This window comes from Lampris incognitus, chromosome 20 (genome assembly GCF_029633865.1).
Source record: "Lampris incognitus isolate fLamInc1 chromosome 20, fLamInc1.hap2, whole genome shotgun sequence".
Classification (NCBI taxonomy): Eukaryota; Metazoa; Chordata; class Actinopteri; order Lampriformes; family Lampridae; genus Lampris; species Lampris incognitus.
In genome coordinates, this window is record NC_079230.1 from 2,938,542 (window position 1) to 2,958,966 (window position 20,425).

The following is a 20,425-nucleotide window of genomic DNA, read 5'->3' on the forward strand; positions in this document are numbered from 1 at the left end:
AGACACAGTACAGACTCATGTAGTACACAGTACAGACATGTCGTACACAGTACAGACACAGTACAGACTCATGTGGTACACAGTACAGACCCCAGTGGTACACAGTACAGACACAGCACAGACTCATGTAGTACACAGTACAGACATGTCATACACAGTACAGATCCATGTAGTACACAGTACAGACACAGGTAATACACAGTACAGACAGTACAGGAAAATGTAGTACACAGTACAGACACAGTACAAACATGTAATATACAGTGCAGACACAGTACAAACTCATGTGGTACACAGTACAGAGTCATGTGGTACACAGTACAGACACAGTACATACTCATGTGGTACACAGTACAGACTCATGTGGTACACAGTACAGACACAGTACATACTTATGTGGTACACAGTACAGACACAGTACATACTTATGTGGTACACAGTACAGACACAGTACAGACTCATGTGGTACACAGTACAGAGTCATGTGGTACACAGTACAGACTCATGTGGTACACAGTACAGACACAGTACATAGTCATGTGGTACACAGTACAGACACAGTACAGACTCATGTGGTACACAGTACAGTACATAGCATGTTGTAGGAAAGAGTCTGGCTCTGACAGTCTGACATTCATTTATTTCGTTGTGATTTTTCAGTACAATCACAGAATTCACAGACGGTACATTAAATGCTGACATGCAGCAGGACAACACGAGCAGGTCACCATGAAGCTAGTTAGTGTTTTCACTCCTCTACTCAGTTTGACTTCTATCACGTTGGAACATCAAAATCCTACAAATAAAGTTGCATCACATATGACACAATTCATTTAAGTACACACTCATATTTTCAAACCAAGTCTTCCACTGAGGTTCAGGCGTGGCCGTGTAACATTACATCTTATGTCAGCTCAGAATCCAGCACCGGACCTCCCGAGCTTGTTTAGATGTTTCCGCTCAGTGTTCACGTTAAGCAAAACATTATGAACCAAAACTGACCAATGCTTGTAACTTCCTGTCTGTCTCTGTTCCAACGCTTCTCACTTCCTGTCTCTGTTCAAAACCTGCTTGAAGTTAAATATTAAAAGTGGGATAATTATAAAACCCCCACACATCTGAACACCGACAGAATGCTACACTCATGGGGATGGTATAAGAGCGCCCCTCTCATTCATATACAAACCTCATTCTGATAGTTCATCTCTCATCTTATTTTAATTTACCTTTTAATTTTCTTTTTAAAATGGCATTTCATCACTGTGGCTTCTGCTGCAAGCTGAGCCTTGCCCCTTTAAGGAGGGGGTTTGTGGGTAATCTGCAGGGGTGATGTAGATGCAGCCGAGTGTGTATATTGTTTTTAACCACAGTCATGGTCGGCATGAGACTTCTCAATATGGCAAACGGCTCTGCGTCTGACAAGGTCATGGAGGCCATGGTAGCAGCCTTGCAAAAGTTCCCCTTCTCCTACCAGGGAGCTCGGATCCTCAGTGGCCAGGAGGAGGGTGCCTTTGGTTGAGTCACTGTCAACTACTTGAATGACTGCCTCAAACAGGGCTTGCGTACCACAGGTGCCCTCAATCTAGGTGGGCCTCCACTCAGATCAGCTTTGTACCCGACCACCAGGATGGCTCTGAGTCACCAAAGAACTCAGTGTCCTTACGACTTTACGGCAATGACTACAACCTGTACACTCACAGCTTCCTGTGTTACGGTAAAGACCAAGTGCTCCAACTGGTACTGGCACAGCTGACTAAGTCAGGTCCAATGATCTTGTCTGATCCTTGTTTCCACCCTGGCTTCAGCGACTCAAAAAATTACTCTGTTCTCTACGACAGCCCTTGTGTGTCAGACAGGAAACCCCTGTCAGCTCCTGCAACCTTCATGCCTAGCGGGAAAGAAAACTTCTCAGAGTGCCAACAAGTTATCAGAAGTGTCTTCAATTTCACCCACTGCAGTTACAGCCAGTGCTCCTTCAATGGCTTCTTTCAGCCGCATTTGCAGGGGCCTTTTGGAGCCTTCTCTGCTTACTACTTTGTGATGAACTTCCTCACCCTCACTGATATCTCAATTCCACTCGACACCATCAAGGAGAAACTTGCAAGCTACTGCTCTACCCCTTGGCTACAGATACTGCAGCAGCATCCAAGCATAAAGGTGAAGTATCTGGCTGAGTACTGTTTCTCTGGAACATACATCCTCACCCTGCTGACCAAGGGATGCCACTTCCCCCCAGAGTTACCCATCCTTTAAATTTGTCAGGGAGATAAAAACAACTGAAGTTGGCTGGACATTGGGTTACATGTTGAACCTGACCAACATGATACTGGAAGAGGCTCCCGACACCCCCCTTAGGTCCCACGCTAGCTATGTGTCCACCCTCATCATCATCTCAACAGTGCTGGTGGTCCTCTCCACCATCAACCTGCAGTCCCTATGGTCCCCCTGCTCCAAGCAACCGCAGACCGTATAAAGACACAGTGATTAATGGAAGGTTGTGGGATGGTGAGGCAGGTTTTGTGTGTGTGTGTGTGTGTGTGTGTGTGTGTGTGTGTGTGTGTTAAATGTTGGCCTTGGAAGGAGAAATGCGTCTTTGGTCACCCCTCCCCCACTGGGAACACATAATGCAGGGTCATCCAAGATCTTTCACTCATTTCAATAAAGTGAAATACTTTTTCAGGAATTTCTAGAACGTAGTGCTTGATGTACATTAAGTGCAGGTAAAAGTGGTAACAACAGTGAAAAAATACATTTTTCATTTCATGGGACCATTAATCTCTGTAATTTTGGACATTTCAATTGAAAATAAAATGCAAGACCATAACAATTTCTAAAATAAAATGATATTACTTTACAAGTTCTAACACACAACATGCTGAATGTCAACTTATCAGTTTACAAGTTTGACAGAATGATGCTAACATCGATAGCATATGTCAATAAGTTAGCCTGTCAAAACAATATTTCCCGTGGTTTTTTTTTCCATTTTGATCAAGGTCGGTGTTTACCCTTGTTCTCATCCATTGATATTGAAATGATACTACCCATGCTGAGTCAAAGAAGCCCTGCTCATAATGCAGCACACACAGCCAGCCAACGCAATCACCAGTTTTCCTCAGCCAAGCTGACAACCACACTATATACACTGCAGTCTCATTTAGATATTACTATTCCCAATCAAACTCATCCTGGGTACGACGTTAACCTGCAACAGTCGGGTCGTCGGCGACTAAACCGGCACCCCTATTTCAACCCTTGGGTTGTTGTGAGGAGGGTGTGTGGACACCCAGCAGGACTAGAAACAAAACCTGTCAAAGGGTGGATGAGTTACTCTGTGAACCAACGGCCATCCATACCTGGAGAGGAGATAGGGGCCACCAGGTACTCCCCCTACTGAAACACAATGATGACTCAACCTGTTGAGGCATCAGCTGTGCTCCTACCACCTCCATGGGTTACAGAACTGATGATGATGATGATCAATCAAACTCGTTTGATTTTTTTCACCTCAGTGTGGTAGAATGGAGGTAGCACAATATCCCCAAACAGTTAGATTCTCACATCTCCTCTGCATAACGTCATATTATGTGTGTATGTGTGGTGAATGATGATTGATAGCTATACCTGGACTAATTACGTGTTTGGTCGTTTACTTCGTGACTGAAGATTTTGGATTAGTTGGGATGTAAGTCATCGCATCCTCGTCTCTCTTCATTGTCACCTCACCACAGCCGCTCACTCTCTCTCTCTCTGACGCTCCACTTTTGATCATTAGACACATCTTGTTTTTGTTTTTTTTAATCTTCTCTCTCTTCAGTTTTGAAATGCACTGCAACGTACTGTCTCCGCCCAGTTTCATTTGCTGCTACAATATGTGGTCGTGGCCGCAAAGCCAGTTTCGATTGAAATTTACTAGTTGAAGGGAAGAGCTACAATAACTTTGAGATATTCTAATCCTGTCATTTAAATGGTTCTTGAGGCTTTTAGGATCGACAGTTTTAGGGAACTTAACAGCAGCATCACATCCCAGATACCAAATTACAGCAATGACACTATATACCTAGTCATAGCAAGTGCTCTACAACAACACTAGAAAAGTATCCACAAGAATGGCCTGATGCCAATAAACTCCGCGTCTCCTTCAAAAAGCAATAATGGGAAACAGAAAAGTGAATTCTTAGCTACACTTGCTGTTAGCCAGTCCTTTCATTGAAACCAAGTAACACAAACTTACGATGTCATCATTTGTGCTTTTGTGTTATTTGAACATGGTTTGAACAATGTGTCCCCAGTCTCTTCACTTCCATTTTTTGCTCCAGAGACATCAAAGAAAATGGATGATAAAGTAAATAATCCACCTCATTTATGCTAACGGCTGCGCTCACCTTCCCCTCCCTACTTTTGCACAAGTAGTACCTCACTGTATGCATCGTTACTCCGTACGTCATTGGTCAAAAGTCAGCGGCCTGAGGACTGAATGAATTTAGCCCAAATGATCAGCAAATCAAGGGGACATGCTACCACACCCATCACACACTTACTAGGAAGATGAGTGGAAGCTGGTGCTACTGCATTTGGGCTGTTAAAATAAGCCCATTTAGATATGTTCTGTGTTTTTCTTGCAACTGTTTGTTGCTGTTGCTGCTCTAGGTTCCACCAAAATGTAAAACACTGTTGTAAGATTTTTTAACAATAATTTTCTCATCTTTATTGTAAAAGATAGGGAGGTCGTAGCCCTGTTAGGCCATTTATACCAGCCATCCCTGTCCATATGAATTCTGTATGTATGAGGATCCAGCAGTGACTCTACTTCGCTTGGAGACTTGAGTAGGCATCAAGGGCTCAGCTCTTACTTTATTATGCTCACCCCTCTCCAAAAGAACGTTTTCTGTTGTTCTGGGTAACTCTACTTCCTTGATGGCTCAGTTGAGTTACGAAGTCCCTCAGGGCTCAGTTCTGGCCCCCTTCTGTTTTCTATATACATACTGCCTCTTTGCCAGGTTATTCAAAATCATGATGTGTTTTACCATTTTTACGCAGATAAACACTCAGTTATACATGCCACTAAGACCCACAGATCCTAGCAACCTAACAAAGCTCACAATTTACCTCTCTGACATTAAATCCTGGATGTCCCAACATTTTCTTAAGTTCAATGATGATTAGTCTGAGGTCATTCTGTTCAGTCCCCCAAATTCCATCAGGTAGTCTTAAGCTGGCTGCTAGGAATCCTGGGGTAATATTTGATGCTAGCCTCAGTTTTGAAAATCAAATCAAACATGTTGTTCAGTCATGCTTTCTCCAGCTCAAGCTAATCTCTAAAATTAGCTAATTTTTATCAATTGTCATTCTGCAAAAAGTTGTACATGCTTTTATCTATTCTTGGCTTGACTATTGCAATGCACTTTACTCGGGTATCAGCAAAGGGCTCCCCTCCACCGTCCGCAGTTAGTACAAAATGCTGCTGCTTGGCTCATTACTGGGACAAAGACAAAGAGGCATGACCATATAGAGGCATGACCATATCACTCATGTGCTTGCTTCCCTACACTGGCTCCCTATTTCCAATTGATTTTATAATTTTATTGCTTGCTTTTAAGGCCTTAAATAGTCTTGCTCCTACATACATAGATTTCTGATTTATTGACCTGGTATACACACTCTCGACCATTAAGATCCACAGATGGAGCCCTGCTGGTTATTCTCAGGTCTTGGTTTATCACAAAGGGTGATCGGGCTTTTGCTGTTAGAGCCCCCACACTATGGAACTCTCTTCCTATTCAACTAAGACAAACCAAGTCTCTAGCTTCTTTCAGATCTCGCCTTAAAAAAAAACTTTTCTCTTTGTGAAAGCTTTTACAAATGTTTGATAATTGTTTTAATTTATTTATACTGTTTTTATTTTTATTCCTATTTATTTGGTATTGTTCTTTTGTTGTTGTTACCTCCTTTGTGCTCATGTCCTTTGGTCTTATTCTTATTTTTGCCTTTTCTCATTTTATTTCTTTTGTAACGCACTTTGTACCATTGTTTAAGAAAAGTGCTATGGAAATAAAAGTTTTATTATCATTATTATTGTTATAATTTTTGTGCAAACGCGGGGTGTTTGGCGTTGGACAGCGGGTAATGATCTAATTTTATCATGCTTTGATAGAGAGTATATTAAATTACAGATTTTCAGTTTGGTTTGGTAACATATCACTTAAATAAAAAATAAACAGACTGGTCCACTCAGCAATAAAAGTGATGGGGTGAGGGAGCATCCCTGCCTCCAAATGGTCTTTGAGAAGACAATAGCTAAACAGGCTAGAAAAATTATCGCTGACCCCTCTCATGCCCTGTATTCAGAATACGAACTGCTCCCATCAGGTAGACGCTACAGGGTTCCAATTAAATCCAGGAAACGATACATGAACAAGTATAAAAACTCTTTCATCCCTCTGTCAGTGAATCCCAAAAATGCAGGAAATAAGGAAGGTGTGAAATGAGGAACTGTGTTGCATGTATTTGAATGCACTTTATGTCTGCACTTGTCTGTGCTACACACTTTGTCTGTTACTTCACTATATTGTATGTACTTTTATGTGGCAGCCTTTATGTCCAAGACAAAGTTCCCTTGCGCCAAATGAAAGGAATCTTGAATCTTGAATAAATCTTTTTGAACGAATGTAGTTTTCCTGTTTTGTGCCTACATAAGTTTTTAGTGTAGATCCTATGCAAGTATACATTTTATAGATGAGGCCCCTGGACTGGTGACATTAATACCAGATTAGTCAAACAAGGCGTGGTCAGATTGGAACTGCAATGGGAATTCTGCATCATCTGGATGAAATCCATCCCCAGCAAATAGGAAGTGATGTCAGAAGATGGAGCGACAGAGCAGGAAAAAGAGATTCAGACACAGATATCAGGAGATTCAGAGAACTGTCATGTTAAAGACATCATCCCAACATCTTTAACATGACAAGAGAAAAATCACACTGATGGAGAGTATGGAAAGTAAGCGGTACTTTGTGTTGGCTTAGAAAATTCTGGATCAAACTGGATCCAAGAGAAGATTGTGGTTCAGAAAGCCAGGCATGGAGGCATACAGCTCTCTCTCTGTCTCTCCCTCTACCTCCATGTTTACTTGTTTGGTTGTCTTGCTGCTGTTGGGGCTGAGTTCTCTAGTGTTCAGGACCGCCTGCTTCCCTTTCAACCAATAGGTCACCATGTCCCCTTTACCCTGAGAGAGAGAGAGAGAGAGAGAAAGAGAAGGAGACAGACAGAGAAAGAGAGGGACAGTAAAATAAGTGATGGTTGTACTGGTCATCTCCCAGGTGTGGATGTGTTGAACTGGGTGAATGTGAACACAGCCTGGTATTGAGTTGAGCGTCCTCTGAGAAACAAGGTTTAAATAAAGGTTTAAATCAGTCACAGGCGACTCACCTTAACTTGCAGCATTCCTCTGCACTCCAACACGTAGCCTCCAATCTCCTCCAGCAGGTAAAACGTACTGGAACTGCATTGGATCTTCAAGGCTGCAAAGATACCTCGCTAGCATTAGTATTAGCGTTAGCTTGTCCTGTTCTTATCAGATTAGCCGCATTGTGACACTCAGCCTGCCCTCATATCTATTCAGGCCTGTTGCATCTTTGGCTGAATCCATATGTCAACCCTCCAGACTAGTTGAGTCGGCCGTCGCGAACTTCAGCATTACATACAATGTTAACTGAAGTACTCCACATCATCACATCAAATCTGCAGGGCTGTTAGGGTTTGAAATAGACTGATGAGATGGGACTTCAGATGTATCCCGTTGTCTTGGATATGACAAACACCGAGCTCAAAAATAGATAAATCAATCTCTTTAAAGAAATCTACATTTTTAAGATATTTGAATTGAGTATAGAGGAATTGTGTAAAGAAGGACCTTATTTGGTTATTTTTCTGCAACACCATGCTTTTATTATTTTTTCTTAATTTTTTGATATTGCTTCCTTGACGTCCTTTACATCATCAAATCTTAATTGCTGTGAACTTTGGGTAATCCCACTCACAAAGTCTGCCATGGACTCTCGGAAGTCTGCATGAGCCCCCTTGTGGACCTGGCAAATTGTAGAATTGAGACGTTTCAGACTTGAGGGAACACACCTGTTACGTTTACCAGTCTGGAAGTGCAGGAAAGTCCAGAAAAGTCCAAACATTTGGATTCAGCCTTTCTGTCCCGGCCATGGTACAGTGTCCTACTTAGCCTATTTCTCTTCCCTAGCATTAGTATCTAATGTCTCTCAGATAGACATTCAATGAAGTGCTATGAAGCGCTTCCATCTCTCTAGCACAGTCATACCCTGGCTGGTAGACTCCATCCTGGAGGCGGTGTTGACTGTATCTCCAAACAGACAATAACGGGGCATCTTCGTCCCAACTACCCCTGCCACCACCGGACCTACAAACAGAGAGACAGAGAGAAATCGCAAACTGAAAAACAAAACAACCCTTGTAAAGTTCTATGAATGACATGTGATACTGGGCTCAAGATAACCGGCCTGATTCTAGGCACCCATGTGCTTCTCTTAAAGGGGGGCAGTCATGATTTAAGACAGCTCAGAACCGTGATGTATTTAAGTTTCAACCTTTAGCCTCTCATGTTACTCGCAAGCTAGATGGGCCAACCTGATAATGTTAAAAATTGTGAATTTATGACTGGAAATCCTGAAGTGTGATGGGGAACAGCAACCCACAATAGCCAATGAGAGTTGAGGTGGCAGAGAAGCAGCAATAACATAATTTTAATAAATAAATAAATAAATAAATAGTATATATTTATAGCATTTTTTTCCGAAACCGTCGATGGTGTTGTGAGTGCTCAACTAATGAGGAGTGGAATATCAACACAGATACAGGAAAAAAGATTTTAATGCATTGCAGTACAGACCTGTTTCATGTGTCTCGCACTCATCAGCTGCTCATATATACTATATATATCACAGCCGCATTGTGACACTAATATATATATATATATGTGTGTGATGGACTGGCGGCCTGTCCAGGGTGTCTCCCTGCCTGCCACCCAGTGACTGCTGGGGTGGGCTCCAGCATCCTGCGACCCCGATAGGGATAAGCGGCTTGAATAATGGATGGATGGAGGTATATATATATATATAATATATACATACACACACACACACACACACACACACACACATATATATATATATATATATATATATATATATATATATATATATATATATATATAACTTTGTTAAAAGAAACACTCAACGGTAGGGGTGCTCAACAAATAAGGAGCAAAACAATCCAGTGAGTCAACCTGATGATGCTAATGGCATGAAACAGGCTTCTACTGTCTCATAAAGAATTTACTTGACTCACTGGATTAAATATATATATATATATATATATATATATATATATAGTGTTTTTTTTCCCGAAACCGTCAATGGTGTTGTGAGTGCTCAACTAATGAGGAGCGGAATATCAACACGGACACAGGGAAAAAGATTTTAATACATTGCAGTACAGGCCTGTTTCGTACGTCTCGCACTCATCAGCTGCTAATCAGCTCCTGATCATTGCAGTCAGTCCTCCTCCCAGGTGTCTGTGGTGACGGTGATCGCCACCTGGATGCTCTTGGCATCCTCCTCATCACATTTTCTTTTTATAAATCTTATATATAACTTTTGAAATTCTTTATGAGACAGTACAAGCCTGTTTCATGCCATAAGCAAACATCAGGTTGACTCACTGGATTATTTTGCTCCTCATTTGTTAAGCACTTTCCCTACCGTTGAGTGTTTCTTTTAACAAAGTTATATATATACACTCACCGGCCACTTTATTAGGCACACCTGTCCAACTGCTCGTTAACGCAAATTTCTAATCAGCCAATCACATGGCAGCAACTCAATGCATTTAGGCATGTAGACGTGGTCAAGACGATCTGCTGCAGTTCAAACCGAGCATCAGAATGGGGAAGAAAGGTGATTTAAGTGACTTTGAACGTGGCATGGTTGTTGGTGCCAGACGGGCTGGTCTGAGTATTTCAGAAACTGCTGATCTACTGGGATTTTCACGCACAACCATCTCTAGGGTTTACAGAGAATGGTCCGAAAAAGAGAAAATATCCAGTGAGCGGCAGTTCTGTGGGCGAAAATGCCTTGTTGATGCCAGAGGTCAGAGGGGAATGGCCAGACTGGTTCGAGCTGATAGAAAGGCAACAGTAACTCAAATAACCACTCATTACAACCGAGGTATGCAGAAGAGCATCTGTGAACGCACAACACGTCGAACCTTGAGGCAGATGGGCTACAGCAGCAGAAGACCACACCGGGGGCCACTCCTGTCAGCTAGGAACAGGAAACTGAGGCTACAATTCGCACAGGCTCACCAAAATTGGACAATAGAAGATTGGAAAAACGTTGCCTGGTCTGATGAGTCTCGATTTCTGCTGCGACATTCGGATGGTAGGGTCAGAATTTGGCGTCAACAACATGAAAGCATGGATCCATCCTGCCTTGTATCAACGGTTCAGGCTGCTGGTGGTGGTGTAATGGTGTGGGGGATATTTTCTTGGCACACTTTGGGCCCCTTAGTACCAATTGAGCATCGTGTCAACGCCACAGCCTACCTGAGTATTGTTGCTGACCATGTCCATCCCTTTATGACCACAGTGTTCCCATCTTCTGATGGCTACTTCCAGCAGGATAACGCGCCATGTCATAAAGCTCGAATCATCTCAGACTGGTTTCTTGAACATGACAATGAGTTCACTGTACTCAAATGGCCTCCACAGTCACCAAATCTCAATCCAATAGAGCACCTTTGGGATGTGGTGGACCGGGAGATTCGCATCATGGATGTGCAGCCGACAAATCTGCAGCAACTGTGTGATGCTATCATGTCAATATGGACCAAACCCTCTGAGGAATGTTTCCAGTACCTTGTTGAATCTATGCCACGAAGGATTAAGGCAGTTCTGAAGGCAAAAGGGGGTCCAACCCGGTACTAGCAAGGTGTACCTAATAAAGTGGCCAGTGAGTGTATATGTGTGTGTGTGTGTGTGTGCATGTGTATATGTATGTATATATTTTATATATAAAAAAATACACACACACACACACACACACACACATATATATATATATATATATATATATATATATATATATATATATACCTCCATCCATCCATTATTCAAGCCACTTATCCCTATCGGGGTCGCAGGATGCTGGAGCCCACCCCAGCAGTCACTGGGTGGCAGGCAGGGAGACACCCTGGACAGGCCGCCAGTCCATCACAGATATATATATATATATATATATATATATATATATATATATATATATATATATATATATATATATCTTTGTGCGTATACTGTTAAATTTTATTTTATTTTTTTTTGGTCTGCACACAATAGCCAGTCAAGTTGTGTGTGACAGTTAACCTTCATTTTGTTTTGCCACAAGTCTTTTTCTTCGTCCTTGGTTTTTAATAGCAGTAGATGTCCAAAGTTGAATTACCTCTTGTGGGTTTAAAATGAAAAGGTTCTGAGAGCGACTGATGGTCCGTATGATCAAGTGTGACAGTGTCTTTACCAAGTCACCTCATGTGAGCGTCTGGACAACTGAAAAACAAAACATCTACCCCCACATGTACCGCCATTTTCAGCATGGTCAAATCAAGTCAGTTTTATTTGTGTAGCCCAGTATCACACATTACACATGTGCCTCAGGGGCTCTACAGCAACACAACATCCTGTCCTTAGACCCTCACCTGGGTTAAGGAACAACTCCCTAAAAACCTTTAACAGGGAGAAAGCCCAGGGAGATCACCAGAGGAGGGTCTCTGTCCCAAGACGCACAACATGACATGATGTTGTGTTTACACAATTTACACAATACACCATAACACTGAAAGACGATAACACAATTATAATGAATTATAAAATATATGAAGAATATGATGAGGAGGATGCCAAGCAGTGTCCAGATGCCACCGGAACAGCCCAGGACCCGAGCCACATGACCACCATCACTATGTAAAAAGCTATACAAAGATATATAAAAAGAAAATGTGATGAGGAGGATGCCAAGCAGTATCCAGGTGGTGACCACCGTCACCACGGAGACCTGGGAGGAGAACTGACTGCAATGATCAGGATTTGGAAAGTCTGCTAGTGTGTAATATATACTTGACATTACCTATAGAGGCATGTGTGTGTGTGTGTGTGTGTGTGTGTGTGTGTGTATACCTGAGTGTATTCCGGCTCGTATCTGGAGTTGTGTGTTGGGTTTGTGTGGTATTCTGAAGGAGCAACACACTCCAACCAGGTCCAGAGCCATGCTAGAGATCTCTGAGGCATGAAGGATCCCATTCTCCCTGGGTACACCTGACACAACCATGTCTACACACACACACACACACACACACACACACACACATCTTGTCTTGATGTGGAAATACACAGAGATGGAGAAAGTATCACTACCAACTCTTTGCTTTTCAGTGACAACAGATGAATATCTGTTGAGGTGAAGGATGTTACACTTTGAAACTTCCATGAACAGTTTAAAGGTCATTAGCACAACTAGCTTAGCACAACTGAATGTTTCACAAGCATCCCTTCTGACCCTTCCACCCACAGTGGTTCTACCAGGATCACGTTTCTGATTCTACAACTGTTTATTTTGTTTGTTAGATGAAACACGAGAGATGAAAATGATTCAAGTCAAGATGGACCTGGACATGTTAAAATGATTCAAGTCAAGATGGACCTGGACATGTCAAAATGATTCAAGTCAAGATGGACCTGGACATGTTAACATGATTCAAGTCAAGACGGACCTGGACATGTCAAAATGATTCAAGTCAAGATGGACCTGTTCAAATGATTCAAGTCAAGATGGACCTGGACATGTTAAAATGATTCAAGTCAAGATGGACCAGGACATGTTAACATGATTCAAGTCAAGATGGACCTGTTCAAATGATTCAAGTCAAGATGGACCTGGACATGTTAACATGATTCAAGTCAAGACGGACCTGGACATGTCAAAATGATTCAAGTCAAGATGGACCTGTTCAAATGATTCAAGTCAAGATGGACCTGGACATGTTAAAATGATTCAAGTCAAGATGGACCTGGACATGTTAACATGATTCAAGTCAAGATGGACCTGTTCAAATGATTCAAGTCAAGATGGACCTGGACATGTTAAAATGATTCAAGTCAAGATGGACCTGGACGTGTTGAAATGATTCAAGTCAAGATGGACCTGGACATGTTAAAATGATTCAAGTCAAGATGCACCTGGACCTGTTAAAATGATTCAAGTCAAGATGCACCTGGACATGTTAAAATGATTCAAGTCAAGATGCACCTGGACATGTCAAAATGATTCAAGTCAAGATGCACCTGGACATGTTAAAATGATTCAAGTCAAGATGCACCTGGACATGTTCAAATGATTCAAGTCAAGATGGACCTGGACATGTTAAAATGATTCAAGTCAAGATGGACCTGGACATGTTAACATGATTCAAGTCAAGATGGACCTGGACATGTTCAAATGATTCAGGTCAAGATGGACCTGGACATGTTCAAATGATTCAGGTCAAGATGGACCTGGACATGTTCAAATGATTCAGGTCAAGATGGACCTGGAAATGTTAAAAATGTGTTTATTTGACTGGACTGTGGACAGACCCAGTCAGATCCAGCTGCCAGAGATGCAGCAGATATCCACACCATGGCTGTTAGATGATGCTCTTGAAATACAGCAGGTCGTTTCAATGTGCTATTATTACACATTCTAGCGAATTCGGGGGCAGCCGGAAGCCGCCGCAGCCAGGCTGCGAACCCGGACCACCCCTGAATCTGCTACATTGGTGTCAGAAGTGGGATGGTGAGACCGTGAGGCCATCGGAAGAACATGCGCCAAGAGGCGTGAGAGAGCTGGTATGCTGAAGCGCGGGGACATGCTTCTAGAGGGAGGGGGGTAGTGTCATGACCACGGATAGGTAGACTCGCTGGGCCTTGGCTAACAGGTCAGACCCTTTAGTCAACTGGTTAATGTAGTCGCCCATGGTGCGGGAGACCTGGGTTCGCATCCCAGCTGCGGTGGTTCCCGGCTGCCCCCCTGAATTCGCTACAATGAATAATCATGTGTCATGACTACTTACCATATTCAAGCTGTTGTAACAACAGACAGATGAGTAAACCAGATCTAAAGTCACCTCATCCTTTATTCACACTGGCTAGAACGGACCAGAACTGACAATGCACAACGATGCCCCCCCCCCCCATGTCAAAACTGTTGACACCAGTCTGAGTCACGGTCCTACAGTCAGTCAGTCAGTCAGTCAGAAAACGGTCTTCTACTTAGTCTGAGTCAAACCCCAAACAAACAACACACATTAACCACAACATGAACACAACATCATTACAACACAATTTTAACTGTAACTGCCCCATCAGCCATTGCGCTGCCCCAGCGCAGAACCGCCGACAATCAGAGCGACCGCCTCCCTGGTCACTACAATAATCTATTAAAATGTAACCTACTTCGTCAAAGAAGGTTGAACCAGTTCATCTGGACACAACATGTACTGACAGAAACGTTTCATCATCACCAAGTCTTCAGTCTCACCTGACTGCAGGTACCCCACCCTTATAACCAATACAGTGACTGCAGGTGTCCCCACCCTTATAACCAATACAGTGACTGCAGGTACCCCACCCTTATAACCAATACAGTGACTGCAGGTACCCCACCCTTATAAACAATACAGTGACTGCAGGTACCCCACCCTTATAAACAATAGAGTGACTGCAGGTACCCCACCCTTATAAACAATACAGTGGCTGCAGGTACCCACCCTTATAATCAATACAGTGACTGCAGGTACCCCACCCTTATAACCAATACAGTGACTGCAGGTACCCCACCCTTATAACCAATACAGTGACTGCAGGTACCCCACCCTTATAAACAATACAGTGACTGCAGGTACCCCACCCTTATAAACAATACAGTGACTGCAGGTACCCACCCTTATAAACAATACAGTGACTGCAGGTACCCCACCCTTATAACCAATACAGTGACTGCAGGTGTCCCCACCCTTATAACCAATACAGTGACTGCAGGTGTCCCCACCCTTATAACCAATACAGTGACTGCAGGTACCCCACCCTTATAAACAATACAGTGACTGCAGGTACCCCGCCCTTATAAACAATACAGTGACTGCAGGTACCCCACCCTTATAATCAATACAGTGGCTGCAGGTACCCCACCCTTATAAACAATACAGTCCAACCAACGGTTTTATATCTGACTTACACTGAAGAGGAAACTGTCTGTGTTTCTCCAGAACATTCCTCACATAATGTACACATGAGATTTTGAAGCAACTAACAAGGAGTGTGTTACATATGTTTTCGTGTGTGTGTGTTCGTTCCTCACAAGCATCTCCAATGGTCTCCACCTTGTAGACGTCATAGTTGTCGATGATGTCGTCAAAGGTGGTGTACAGCCTGTTGAGGAGGTCGACCACCTGGTACGGAGTGCTGCTACTGGACAACTGGGTGAACCCCACGATGTCACTGCAGACAGACAGACAGACAGACAGACCGACAGGTAAACAGAGACAGACAGGCAGGTAAACAGATCATCAGACAGGTAAACACACAGACCGACAGGTAAACAGAGATAGACAGGCAGGTAAACATCACCAGACAGGTAAACAGAGACAGACAGGCAGGTAAACAGATCACCAGACAGGTAAACAGAGACAGACAGGCAGGTAAACAGATCACCAGACAGGTAAACAGAGATAGACAGGCAGGTAAACAGATCACCAGACAGGTAAACACACAGACCAACAGGTAAACAGAGACAGACAGGCAGGTAAACAGATCACCAGACAGGTAAACACACAGACCAACAGGTAAACAGAGACAGACAGGCAGGTAAATAGATCACCAGACAGGTAAACAGAGACAGACAGGCAGGTAAACAGATCACCAGACAGGTAAACAGAGATAGACAGGCAGGTAAACAGATCACCAGACAGGTAAACACACAGACCAACAGGTAAACAGAGACAGACAGGCAGGTAAACAGATCACCAGACAGGTAAACACACAGACCGACAGGTAAACAGAGATAGACAGGCAGGTAAACAGATCACCAGACAGGTAAACACACAGACCGACAGGTAAACAGAGATAGACAGGCAGGTAAACAGATCACCAGACAGGTAAACACACAGACCGACAGGTAAACAGAGACAGACAGGCAGGTAAACAGATCACCAGACAGGTAAACACACAGACCGACAGGTAAACAGAGACAGACAGGCAGGTAAACAGATCACCAGACAGGTAAACAGAGACAGACAGGCAGGTAAACAGATCACCAGACAGGTAAACAGAGATAGACAGGCAGGTAAACAGATCACCAGACAGGTAAACACAGACCGACAGATAAACAGAGATAGACAGGCAGGTAAACAGATCACCAGACAGGTAAACAGAGACAGACAGGCAGGTAAACAGATCACCAGACAGGTAAACACACAGACCGACAGGTAAACAGAGATAGACAGGCAGGTAAACAGGTCACCAGACAGGTAAACACACAGACCGACAGGTAAACAGAGATAGACAGGCAGGTAAACAGATCACCAGACAGGTAAACAGATCACCAGACAGGTAAACAGGTCACCAGACAGGTAAACAGGTCACCAGACAGGTAAACACACAGACCGACAGGTAAACAGAGACAGACAGGCAGGTAAACAGATCACCAGACAGGTAAACACACAGACCGACAGGTAAACAGAGATAGACAGGCAGGTAAACAGATCACCAGACAGGTAAACACACAGACCGACAGGTAAACAGAGACAGACAGGCAGGTAAACAGATCACCAGACAGGTAAACAGGTCACCAGACAGGTAAACAGGTCACCAGACAGGTAAACACACAGACCGACAGGTAAACAGAGACAGACAGGCAGGTAAACAGATCATCAGACAGGTAAACACACAGACCAACAGGTAAACAGAGACAGACAGGCAGGTAAACAGGTCACCAGACAGGTAAACACACAGACCGACAGGTAAACAGAGACAGACAGGCAGGTAAACAGGTCACCAGACAGGTAAACACACAGACCAACAGGTAAACAGAGATGGACAGGCGGACCTAAAGAAGACCGTAGCACTAACGTAGCTCTGGGCTTGGGATGGCTTCCCTTGTCGCAGGTCATCAGCGACCTGTCTGGGCAGCATACCTGTAAAACAAAAAAACACATGTAACAACCAGCACATCCCTTAATGCACTGCAGGGCGGCCATCTTAGACCATGCCAGCCCAAGTTGGGCTTGACAGGGATGTCAAAACCCGACCCGTCCACTGACGACAGTCTGGATGTGACAGAAACCAATTTTTTTTCTCCCCAGTTGTATCCGGCTAATTACCCCACTCTTCTGAGCCGTCCGGGTCTCTGCCCCCCCCCCCCCCCTGCTGATCCGGGGAGGGCTGCAGACTACCACATGCCTCCTCCAATACATGTGGAGTCGCCAGCCACTTCTTTTCACCTGACAGTGAGGAGTTTCACCAGGGGGACGTAGTGCGTGGGAGGATCACACTATTCCCCCCAGTTGCCCCTCCCCCCTGAACAGGCGCCCTGACCATCCAGAGGAGGCGCTAGCGCAGGGACCATGACACATACCCACATCTGGTTTCCCACCTGCAGACACGGCCAATTGTGTCTGTAGGGTTGCCCAACCAAGCCAGAGGTAACATGGGGATTTGAACCAGCGATCCCTGTGTTGGTAGGCAGCGGAATAGACCGCCACGCTTATATTACTGTATATTACTGAACAGCAGCATGTTCCAGGGGGGAAGATTTGTATCAGTGTGTGTGTGTGTGTGTGTGTGTGTGTCTTACTGTATAGCAGTCGGTCAGTTTTCTGTTTCTCGTGCATCAGATCCTGAGTTCTCTCTGTCACCAACACCTCCAGATGTCTGCTGTACTTCTCCATCTGACAGCCAAACACAGATTTGTGTCACGCGTCTAACCCAAATGTGGTGTCATGTCTTGGTGCGTTGTGTTGTTTTGTGTGCGTTGTGTTGTGTTTCCTTACGAGGTTCATCATCATGTCCACCGGGCTGACTTTGTTGGGGTTGATCCTGTGAACAAACTTCCTGATTTGTTCAAACGTGGGTCTGTGGGTGGGGTTATGGGAGCGACAACGCCGGATCAGCTGCAGAAACACACGGAGGACAAAAAACAGAAGAGAAAAATGTTTGTATAACGTCATAATGTCCTGTATTTATACTGTTGGTAACGTTCATTACACTTACAAAGTCAGTCAGACATGCACACAGTCAGTGTACCTCTACATAGTCTGCAGGACAGGGACAGCTGTTCTCAGCTTTGCTGGAGATCAGTTCAGGAAGAGGAGGACACCAGGCACACTCCAGGTTGGACTCCTCCACCTGAGACCAGAACAGACCAAAAGCAGTAGAGTACAGATCTCCACCAGGCATATCCAACCTTCTGCGGTGCTCCAACTTAAGTGACAAACCAGCGGAGGAGGTCGCACTCAACTGAGGTGTAAACAAGGTTTTAAATCACCATAACCACGAGAGGTACCTGATAACACAGTCATCCCTGTGCACAAAACATTACCAGCTTGACAGGTCCAGTAGTGGGAGAGATTAGCAGCAGACACACTTGCTGGTTGTCCATCATATCCGATGGTAACCATCTTCTCCTATTTCTGAGTCCTTCAGTGGCTGAACAGTCTGATCCTGGATGCACAGTTGCAGTTGCAGACCAGGCATGTAAAAGTGGTGCTGGGGGGGGGGGCAGGGGCAGCTTTGCGAGCATGCCTCTTCACATGTTTTGCTACACGGTGTTGTGTGCGTTGGTTTTCCATGTACTTCACTCCCTGTGAGACGTGAGAGCAGCAGGTTGTGCGGCAGGAAGCAAGTTCTTCCAGAGAAGAGGGGGTGATCTGGTATCTTTTCAGTGTGGTCTTCATTTGGTCTTTGAATCGCTTCTTCTGCCCACCAGCAGCGCGATGACCAAGGTCTAGTTGGCTGTAGAGGAATTTACGTGTGAGTCGTTGGCTGGGCATGCGAAGGGCAAGGTCAAGCCACCTGAGTTGATGGTGGTTTAGGGTAGACTCCACACTGCAATGGCCTGCCCACTCCAACACCTGGTGTGTGGCACTCCGTCCTCCCAAGTAATGCTGAGGATCCTGTGGAGACATCTCACATGGAAGGCCTCCAGGCTTCTGAGATGGTGGCTGTAGATGGTCCATGCCTCACATCCATAGAGTAGTGTGGAGATGCACACTGCTCTGTAAACAAGCACTGTGGTGTGGAGACTGAGGTTGCTGTTTTGGAAAACCCTTCTCCTTAGACGGCCAAAAGATGTTGAGGCTTGTTTGAGGCGGTGCTGAATCTCATCGTCCATTGTGCAGGTGTCAGATAGCATGCTTCCCAGATATTTGAAGGCAGGAACAGTGGCCAATTGTTGCCCTTCTGCTGTGAAGGTTGTTGGGTGGTTTGGTAGGCCGGCAGTCAACTGACAGATTACCTCTGTCTTTTGGGTGTTGATGATCAGTCCCATTCTCCTGTATGCAGTTATAACTGCCGACAGAGTGTTCTGTAGGGCTTCTGGTGTGTGAGCTACCAGGGCACAATCGTCGGCATACTGTAGCTCAATAATGGTCTCAGAGGTCAACTTGTGGTTGCCTGAAACCTCCTAATGTTGAATAGGTTTCCATCGAGCCTGAAGTCAATGGTAATTCCAGCCTGCTTCTCCATCCTCCTTCGTAACATTGTTGTAACACAGACTAAGAAGATGTTGAACAGGACTGGGGCTAGCACACAGCCTTGTCTGATACCAGTCTGCACACCAAAGGGCTCAGAACTGTGGTTCCCCACTACCACTCGGGCCATCAATCCTGAGTGAAACTGTTGGTGAGAAACTTGGGAGGACATCCAAATTTCTTCAGGACTTGCCACAGCAGGTCCCTGTTGACTATATCAAATGCCTTTGAGAGGTCTATGAACGCTATGGATAAATCCTTGTGCTATTCCCGGCATTTCCCCTGGAGCTGGCGTGTGACAAAGATCATGTCAACTGTCCCTCGATCCTTTCAGAAGCCGCATTGTGACTCTGGTAGGTTCTGAATCACCATAACCACGAGAGGCACCTGATCATACAGTCATAACCGTGCACAAAACATTATCAGCCTGACAGGTCCAGTAGTATGAGAGACTAGCAGCGGACACAATAGAATAGATGAATTACAGACAGACTGCTGATGGTTGAAGCTTTTGACCGTTGACTCTGAAGCGATGTTTCACAGACCAGCACCACGGAGGCAGTTT

At 44.4% G+C, this 20,425-nt stretch overlaps 1 protein-coding gene and 1 pseudogene across 1 annotated transcript in view; one reads left to right on the forward strand and one right to left on the reverse strand.

The window, feature by feature from the left end:
* The first annotated feature begins 1,381 nt into the window (after positions 1 to 1,381).
* LOC130130896 (ectonucleoside triphosphate diphosphohydrolase 1-like) lies at positions 1,382 to 2,473 on the forward strand (annotated as a pseudogene).
* Positions 2,474 to 7,036: 4,563 nt separating this feature from the next.
* Positions 7,037 to 20,425, reverse strand: part of LOC130130925 (atrial natriuretic peptide receptor 2-like) — a 23,899-nt gene continuing 10,510 nt past the window's right edge. The window contains exons 14-22 of the mRNA XM_056300792.1: positions 18,416 to 18,517; positions 18,163 to 18,282; positions 17,967 to 18,060; positions 17,220 to 17,307; positions 15,474 to 15,613; positions 12,257 to 12,409; positions 8,330 to 8,428; positions 7,429 to 7,520; positions 7,037 to 7,225 (exon numbers count right to left, since the gene is read on the reverse strand). Coding sequence (XP_056156767.1) covers positions 7,037 to 7,225; positions 7,429 to 7,520; positions 8,330 to 8,428; positions 12,257 to 12,409; positions 15,474 to 15,613; positions 17,220 to 17,307; positions 17,967 to 18,060; positions 18,163 to 18,282; positions 18,416 to 18,517 — 1,077 coding nt within the window. The remainder of the gene's footprint in view (positions 7,226 to 7,428; positions 7,521 to 8,329; positions 8,429 to 12,256; positions 12,410 to 15,473; positions 15,614 to 17,219; positions 17,308 to 17,966; positions 18,061 to 18,162; positions 18,283 to 18,415; positions 18,518 to 20,425) is intronic.